Source organism: Brachyhypopomus gauderio, chromosome 6 (assembly GCF_052324685.1).
Source record: "Brachyhypopomus gauderio isolate BG-103 chromosome 6, BGAUD_0.2, whole genome shotgun sequence".
NCBI lineage: Eukaryota > Metazoa > Chordata > Actinopteri > Gymnotiformes > Hypopomidae > Brachyhypopomus > Brachyhypopomus gauderio.
The window spans coordinates 23,948,483-23,957,887 of NC_135216.1; the positions used below are offsets into that span (position 1 = coordinate 23,948,483).

The window sequence follows — 9,405 nt, forward strand, 5'->3', positions numbered from 1 at the left end:
GGCAGGGAGAGGGATATTTTGACGGCAGAGAAGGGAGCGAGGGAGGGAAGTAGCGGTCTGAGGGGTTTTCTTTTTGAAGGGGCGTGACAGAGCGTGCACACACACGGGTGCGAGGACACACACGATATACATTTATACACACAGGCTTTTGAGAATGCCGGACTGGATTTAGGGGACTCACACATATACATATGGAGACACTTTATCTTTGATGGTTATAATGGCTAAATCCTGACACACAGGATACAAATTTTTCTAGATTTTATCTGGCCGAGAGCCACATGAAATCCCAATGTAGCCTTCCTGAGCACCTAGATGGAGTCAGGAGGACTAGGTCGATTAAGACTGGCCGGACTCCATCCAGGCGATCGTCGCTCCAACCACAACCACACACGCAGTTGGACAGGGTTTCCCTACCTTGCGCTTTCTCCACGAACACCACCTTGGAGTCGGGTTGGAAGTTGTGTCCGCTGAGGGCCATCCTGTCTCCACCCGAGGCGCTGGTGCTGTCCATACTCTGCCGGTCCACGAGTGGCAACTCCTGCGCGGACCGCTGGGCTAACAACACACACGCACAACACGAAATCAGCGCAGCAAATGCGGATTCAGGGTGGCCTCAGTAAAACTGGTTTGGCCTTCAACATGTCACATTCACAATGGGGGGAAAAATATGGCTCCTGTAGCCTGAACTTTACGTGCTCCTAAAAAATACTCAATGTGGGTTTAATGAAATAAATATGCTGCAGCTGTATTCGTTCTGGGGATTATTATTTTAACTCAGAAAATCAATAACCAGTCATCAATAGCCAACTCATCAAAAACCAATTATTTACTATAATGTCAGTGAGAAAATGCATCGCAACGGTCAATCTAACCTTGCAATCTGGTTATGATATTGAGTAGGCATGACGCAAGAGCATAAAAAGCTCATGAAAACCTTATCCTCTACAAATAAAGTCTAAAGAAGCCTGGCCCTCTCTCTGTTTGCTGATATGTTTCATATTGCTGCTGTTTTCAGTAAGCGACTGGCCGCACACCAGAAATCCCTCCTATTTTATGAGCTGTGCTCACCGTGTAATGGGCCTTCTCATTTGCTTCATAGTATATGACAACTCCTGGCAGAAGGCAGTGCCAGGAACTGCCATTGGAAGACAAAAATGTACGATAAGCTTTCATCCAGCGGTCAAGAGAGTCATACTCAATAGGTGAAGAAATAAGGAAGCCAAGTCTGCTCACGAAGCAATACAGCTAGTCACGACAACACTGCCGTAAATTCGACCGTGTCTTCCGCGTTTAACGCATTGCAGCGGGAAGTGAACTCCACGAGGCCGAGACATTAGGAATTTTAAACACCGTGACCGTCGTACAACTGCTGGAGGAGGGCCGCAAACAGGCGCCGGCCGGTCCCCCAGGAGCCGAGAGGCGGCCGGACGCGTGAGCGATCTCGTGACAGGGGGCGTGTCCACTCACAGCACTCGATGGGATTGGAAGCTGCCTGCAGCGAGACCGTCCTGCCGTTGGGCTGGTCGATGTGGACTCGGAACACCATCCTCACACGCGTGTTCTTCCGGCCGATGTCCGTCTCGCCTTTCCGGAGCTCGATGTCCGAGTTACGCAGCTTCAGAATGCCAGCGCAGTCGATTCTTCAACAAAAACACAGGGCATAAATCCCTTTAATGACAAATGGGAGACGCACATGGTCAGACAACTATTCGATAAACATTTACTACATAATTCGTTAAAACAAAGGTGGAATACTTTTTGCCTAAATGGCTCTTTTGGCTGTCCTGGTTTTCACAGAATTCAAGAGCATTCATTTAACGCTTCATAAATGTCTTCACTCTTTCTCTCTGCCCACAACCTCAGCTTTTCACAAAGGCACCTTTACAACTAAAGCGGATTCAAATTTCAAAAATAACCATCAATTTCTAGCAATAACCAAATGCCCCCCGAGTCAGTGGTTTTAACACATTTGTAATAATGTTGGACTTTAGTAAAACCAGAAGGTTTGGAGAAACATTTGTGGAATGATGAGATGAGCTCTCAGCATAAAGACCATGGTAAATGTTCGTTGTAGTTAGATGAAATTGAAAAAAGAACATGAGACATTACTAGTGTTACTACAATATGTGAAGGCCCAGGTAGGCCCAGGTAGGCCCAGGTAGGCCCAGGAGGCCCAGGAAGGCCCAGGAGGCAGATGATAACTTCCCAAACTCCATTCCTTGGCCTATGCTAAACGCCCTCCGAAATCCACTGCCTAAAACCCCCCTTACGAAGACAACAACCCTTATGTTCCTCACATCCTTTTCTTCTTTTCAAATGCATCTGAACCATCATCTAACAGATGTTTGTTGGAACGCCTTCCTGAAGGCCGGAGGGGGTTGGGGGGTTCTAGAGGCCGAGTTCGGTAATCCATCCATTAAAGGTTGGGAGGAAAGTGCTGAGGTGGGCAGACCACTACCGTGTAGTTGGTGTGCCAGACCCGCATCCCCGTTAGAGGGTCCGCACACCATCCGGAGGCCCCGTGTAATACGAGCCTTCGGGTCCCGGGTGGTAAAGCCGCATTGCTGGGGCTCCACAAACTCACGCATGCACACACCACACACACATACACACGTAATACACACACTCTCCTCCACAGCCAGGAGCGAAGAAAGTGTCATAAAACTAGGAATGGCTTTAAATTTGATTTTAAATTTAGTGGCTACATGTGTTTTACCACGGTTGCATGATACTTTGATAGAAAAAAAAACAGACCAGGGGTTACAGAGAAGTATTTGCGGTCTGTTTAGCACTAAATAACTAAAGCTCTTCTATTTCACTCTGATTCTAGACCTCTCTGTCTCTCTTTTCCTCTCTCACTGAGACTACAACCAGAATGAACACTAACCTTGTACTTTTGCTTTATCAAATAAACCAACATTTTCTTTTTTGTTCTTTAAAATATTTCTCCATGCACAGGCCAACAAAATGTTCTCAGCAGGTCTGAACGGTCAGCTATATTCTAACACTTGGTCTGCCGAAAGAGTGTAAAAAAAAAGTACATACACATACCACACACACTCAGACACGCAAGCACACACAAGACACACACACACACACACCCTCGCGCACACTCACATGGCCCTCATGTTGCTCTCCGGCAGGAGAGGAATCTCCAGCACTTTGGTGTTGGCTTGCATGACCTCGTGGCTGGGCGTGGACACGGTCTTGCCCGTGATGCGGTGGACCTGGTAGAAGGCGTGTGGTCGCAGCAGGCGGTCGTCAGCCGTGCCGATGAACAGCTGCAGGGTCAGCGGCTCATTCTCCATGTAGCCGTGAAGCTGGAAGACAAGACGTGTGTGCTCAGACCTCTATTTCACATCCCCTAGACACGAAAACCTCCCCTGCTGACAAAAACAGCCAACATACAAATAGTTCAACACATTGAAACTATGGCAAGCCAGAGCAACGATCATTTATGTCGATTTGCGATGTATCTTCATATGCCTGACAATCCAAATAACTCTGTCACTGTCTGTAATTTAACCATGAAAAGCTATAAGAAGTCTTTGGTGAGTTTGAGTACTGCGTGGCCGACACATTCATTTCTCAAGGGAGGTGAACAGTATTCGAGGTGAAAAGGCTGAAGAACTCTGTATATTTACTTAAGCAGATATGTTTATGTCTGGCATTTCAGTTTAGGCAGACAGAGGTGGGTGAGAGGGAGGGAGAGAGGTGAGGGAGAAAAGGGAGAGAGAGAGAGAGAGAGAGAGAGAGAGAGAGAGAGAGAGAGAGAGAGAGAGAAAGATCTTCCCCACCCCTCATCACATTATCACCCACTAGAGGAATGCTAAGACTCTGGCTGTTCATGGCATGTAGGCCAAAGCGTCCCTGTCGGCACGTCCGTGCAGTGGGACCAGGCCTCGCTCCCACGTGTTGGGCCGCCTGCTCCCGCGTGTTGGGCCGCCTGCTCCCGCCAGGGGAGTGGCACAGCAAGGCCCGCACTGCCACGCGCTGCCACGCGCTCCAGATATCTGAGCGGTAAAAAAAGGAGGCATGTAGGATGTGGAACACCAAGGGGATCCTTCATACTGCACCCCCCCCCCCAAAATAAAAAAGATTCCGGAAAGAACCATTTCCAAGTCAAATGGAAATTTGTTTCCAGACAGAACGATTTTAGGTCAGACTCTATAGTGAATGATTTCCAGCAAAGGGGAAAGGAGGGGGAAAAACAGGTCAGAGCTGATCAGAAATAAGCAATGAAAATTGTAAAATTAAATCTGTGTATTCTAGCACTACGGTTTAACCTACATAATCATCTTATATAATTAGCCAGCCATATTAATTTCTTAATTAAGGCTCTGCTTCTACTTTGATTAAGAAACATGTGTTAAAGATCAATAACATTAACAATGAGTTTATGTGAACGCTCCAAAATTGCCCAGCATCTAGGGATTTTGTCTCTTTCCCATAATGACACTATTTTGTGCGTTGACAGAGCCATTCAGATGGATTTCCTGAGAGACCTGAACTCACACACAGGAGCCCATTGCTGCTGTAGGGCTTAGGAGCTGTTTACAATTACCATCCATCCCTCCGATGGTGCGTGTGGTCAGACGTCAGCCGTCCTCTAGCGAAAAAAAAACCCCATGAGGCCCAGCAAAGAACATAGTATGATCCAGGATGAAGAAGCAAGGATTAGAGTGATGCATGTGGGTGGGGGAGGGGGCAGTGTAGGAGGTAACGTCAAGGCTGATTGGACATCATCCAGAGGAGAGCACACTCTGTAATAATCTGGTGGTTTATGGGATGGGACAGCCTCGTGTGAGGCTCCCTGCAGCAGCCCCCCCCCCCCCCCCCCAAAAAAAAAACACACACACACTTTCAGCAGGCTGCCAGAAACGTGTGCGGTTCAGACAAGCCGCCTCCACCGTACGCCGGCCCCCATGATGTCAGCGCTGCGCTGGGAACTTTTACTAAACAAAAGGCAGCCTGTGTAGTGGGGCGGAAACTGTGGTGAACTCCAAAAAAATTGGGGGTGAGGGGAGAAAGAGAGAGAAAGAGAGAGAGAGAGAGAGAGAGAGAGAGAGAGAAAGGGGGAGAGAGGGAGAGAGAGAAGAGCTCGGCCGGGTTCTTCACAGGAGAGTAGTGTGGAGTCATACGTTTAGCATCATTTGCACCTCATTAAGCTCAACTGAAGTGTCCGGCCAGCAGCAGATGTGGACGGAGGCGTTTGGGGTAGAGCGATCGAGCAGGCGCTACTCAGTGCCCAGCGCCAGTGCTATTTTACGCAGCTCCGCTAGAAGAAGTGCGGTCCGAGCTACAGTTATAATAGGGGGAGACGTGTGTGGTCAAATTCCCGGCTACCGACCAGTAGTTACAGTTTGCGCTTCTGTCCTCTATGACTTATGACCTCCATTCGTGACGGCCTTTGCCCAAGCGGAGTGGCTGGCGTCCATGAGCAAGCAGAAGGGATCACAGGAGACGGGTGAGTCACCAGTGTCTGTTACGGAACTGACTGGACAGTGTTGCCGTCAGGACATTGTGGTCTTGTGTAATACTTGAAGTATTTCACCCACTCCTCTGAGTTTTAGCATTGCATTATGGCTGAAACATACAGCCAACTACCACATGGCCACTGCTGATTGGTGAGTGCACCCTTCAAAGTGAGTGAACTGCCTTCAGACCAAATAAGCAGTTCTCATCAGGTAAAAGTGCACACCAAATCGTCTGAGTCCCTTATGACTGAATCATAATCATGAATCCAAAATAGAATACAAAAAACATGCCTGACCAAAGACTTCCTTAAAGAAAAATCACCCCTATGAACATAACAGAGATTTTGCAGTTTGAGATGATGAGTTTAAAAGAGGTTTGCTTGGGTGGCAGCCAAGAAGCATTAAGGGCTACTTCCATCTCTGCCATGGTACAGGGGCACTTACCACAGCAAGCTTTAAAGAGGAGATAGAAGAAATCACAGAAGGAAGATGGATGAATGACACATGGATGAATACCTGAACCACTGGGTGCCCTCCTGCGAGTGCTTTCACAGCCCCTCTGCTGCCCTCAGTCTCATAATGGGCACGATGGTGAGATTTAGGCTGGACTTCGATCTGCAGGCTGTATGGCCCAGAACTGGATGGCAACTGCCAATCAAGAGCTGGCAGGGAGGGGCTAAAATATGACAGGGTTGAAATGAAAGAGCATTGGTCTGGTAAAGCCTCAAAAGAAAAAAGATCCTGAATAATGAATCAGAATCACAGAACAAAAGCGTAAACACTGTGTCACTGGCAGCAAGTTATCAACTGGGATCAGACCACTGACATGTTGGCTCAAGGCCAGGGTAACCTCTGGATGTGTTATCTGTCCCAAAACATCTGGGAGTTGATTTAAAACATGTGCATTTTACCTGATGTAGGGCTTTGGTTTGGACCAAAACGGATGTTGTGGTACATCGAGAAAGCCGGCGTAGGTCTCCTTTTTAAAGGGCAGGCGTGAGGTGGCATAATCCTCATGACAAAGCTCCACTGAGCCTGAATCCTCTCCGCCAGGCTCAATCTTCAGGCTCAGTGAAGCACTGTGCTCCATGCTGGTCTTCCTGGTCTTCAGTGGGATGCCCTCGCCGATGTCCGTCATTCCGTCTGTGCTGAGGGCGTTGATGGCTGCCACGATTGCGGAGTTGGTATACTGGTTGGTGTTGGGCAGCCACGTGTCATCCGTCACGCTGAGCCGAGGTGAGGCATGTGGCGATGGACCCGGCGACTGGTTTGGCGAACAAGGGCGGAACTTGTGCGAGGTGCTGCCGTTGAAGCTGCATTTCCGCTTCCCGCCACAGGGGGAGCTGGAGCCGGAGCCACGCGAGCCCATCCAGCCGTCATCGGTCACGCTGGTGCGGGGCGACCCGGAGGGCGAGTGGCGGGGCGAGGCACCAAGGGGCCCGGACATTAGCGAGGAGGAACCTTTCGGCGAGACACATGGCGACTGCCACGGTGAGTTCTGGGGCGAGTTGTCGTAGTTGCACGAGTAGCCCGACTCGTACGAGGAGGCGTCCGAATGGCAGCTGCGAGACGAGACGCTGCTCGCTGGGCTCAGGCAGGTGGGGTCGCGGTATCCCTCACCACTGGGCAACGTCAGGGTGACGACGGAGTTGACCCGCTTGGCTACAGGCACACTGCTCTCCTCCACTTCAGTGTCAGGGAACTGGCCATAAGCCGTGATCTCAATGCGCGGGCTCTCCAAAGCCGGGGCTCCATTGGGGCCACTGCCAGAGGTCTGGTAGTACGCCACAGAGGCCATGTCTTCATGAGGAGAGAAGGCAGGGGGATGGCTGAGTGAGACAGAGATGGAGGGACTGGTCTGCAGACTGTGGTACTGGATGGGATGGCAAGGGCTGGTCAAGGAAAGGGACAGACTGGCATTTGGTGGGAAGCTGTATGCATCTAAAGAGAAATATGATGAATCACTGTAAGAATACACACATGAATTAACAACCATGACATGGTTTAAGCAACACTTTTCTGAGGAAGGCATTCCTGTTATGTGACATAAAATAAAAAAGATATGATTTTCTACAGCTTGGCCCTAAAATTAGCACAAGCAGAATGGAGATCATTGGGGAAGGCCATTGGCTCTGCAGAGGAAGTAAGGTGACTGATACAAAACCTGCTCTGCCAAGAATAACCATGTGTTAAAAATACCTCAGCAAGCACAAAAACAGATGGAAAACCAATACACACACTCAGCCAATATGTCTGTGCATAAGGTCAAACTTTAATATAAAGTATGGTTTAGGATCTGAACAACAGGTTTTTTTGCTCTAGTGAAACCACAAAGTAGCAGGAAAAACTGAGGGAGAAGGGAGAATAGTGTTTTCCAATCCACTCCGTAGGACACCCCAGACACTCCGTGTATTTGCTCTTTCCCAACTTTCAACACGTCTGAACCAAGCAATCAAGAACACTAAATATGTTGTGGGAGATGGAAGAACAAAAATGTGGACTGTCTGGGGCTCCCCGAGGAGTGGGTGGGGAAACACTGATTCACAGTATTAACATAATGAAATATTTTATCTAAAGTAAAAGAAAAGTGTATTACACATGTGCAGACTAGAACTTAGCTCTGTTGTCTACACAAAAATATATGGAAAACACATGGCATGGAGGCATTTGTGGAGCACTTAAAACTGCAGGTGCACAGGGAGCAAAATCCATGAAGTGTTTGTGGAGCAGCAGCGCGGCTCAAAAGTTTGGTTAGTTTACTGTTCTCTAAACTGGCCCACATGCGAGAGCGCTTTGGTCTGTAATACATTAAGCGCTTTCTCTAAGCGCGTAGTTGGGAGAGAAAATGTATAACAGTCTCCAGCGAAACTCCGCTCACGCAGGCTTGGAAACCACACCAGCGCCACAATCTCCCTGGAATGAATTAATTCTGAACAGTAATCGAGCCATGAAATCAAAGACCCTAACCAAGAATGTACATAAATGAATAACATGTTTGAAAATGGTCTGACTTTGAAACCAAAATCGCATTGGGCTAGGATAGCAGGTTAGCCTGGCCGCGCGCGAGCTAAAACCGCAACAAAGAGCGCGAAAACTAACGGTCTACCGCTCGCGCACCAGGTTCGGCTCTTTGCGCCACGCCCACCAAACCTCAGACTCGGGCGAACGTGAACTGATCACTTTAGAATGACCACGCGCGTGGATAAGTGTTCGGAGACAACGCCTTCCACCACTTCGCAGAAACTGCTCGTGCAAGTTTTAACATCAACGCTACACTTTCACAAGGACGAATGTGTACGAAGGCGCATGAGTAGAAGTAAATAATGTTTTAGTTCTTCAGAAATGCGAGCCATAACCAAGGATGACGGCTGTTACCTTCTTCAGCTGATTTCATACTGGTGGAGAGAAGGGTGAACTGTGGTGAAGTTTAACTGTCCACAGTACAGTGCGTGACGTGCAACTCCCAAAAAACCTGGTAGCAAATCGCCTGTTCAATTCTTTCAAAAGAAAGCTGTATTCCAGTCACGGCAAAGTGCGCATGATTTAAAGTGTTTAATGATGATGGTATTCAAAATCTTAAAACAATGCAGTTCTTGCCTAAAGATCTGCTAAGTCGTTATGCAGCCTATTGTGGAGTTGTAAATTAAATTCCAGGCAGCTCGGGGTCTTCGTGACGCACTACTTCACAGTGGAGAGGTCTCCGTGGCTTTATAAAGCCGGGAAAGACCTCCGTTGGGGCGCACCTCCCCTTCCCTGACGCAGGCACCACGTCTCCACAGATGGAGAAAGGGAATCTCTGCGCTCAAGATTTCCAGATGTGGAGCTGTTACCATGCAAGGAAACACGGGCGCGCGATGGGAAACGGGCAAAGACCGACGACAAACAAACGACAAGCTGGGGGTTTTTTTTGCTTGTTTGTTTGTTT

The 9,405-nt window shown here is 48.6% G+C and overlaps 1 protein-coding gene across 1 annotated transcript in view; it reads right to left on the reverse strand.

The window, feature by feature from the left end:
* The window catches only part of nfatc1 (nuclear factor of activated T cells 1), a 32,916-nt gene extending 23,717 nt beyond the window's left edge, over positions 1-9,199 (reverse strand). The window contains exons 1-6 of the mRNA XM_077009831.1: positions 8,856-9,199; positions 6,392-7,421; positions 5,997-6,156; positions 3,121-3,323; positions 1,471-1,643; positions 418-558 (exon numbers count right to left, since the gene is read on the reverse strand). Coding sequence (XP_076865946.1) covers positions 418-558; positions 1,471-1,643; positions 3,121-3,323; positions 5,997-6,156; positions 6,392-7,421; positions 8,856-8,874 — 1,726 coding nt within the window. The 5' untranslated portion in view covers positions 8,875-9,199. The remainder of the gene's footprint in view (positions 1-417; positions 559-1,470; positions 1,644-3,120; positions 3,324-5,996; positions 6,157-6,391; positions 7,422-8,855) is intronic.
* Positions 9,200-9,405: the final 206 nt, after the last annotated feature.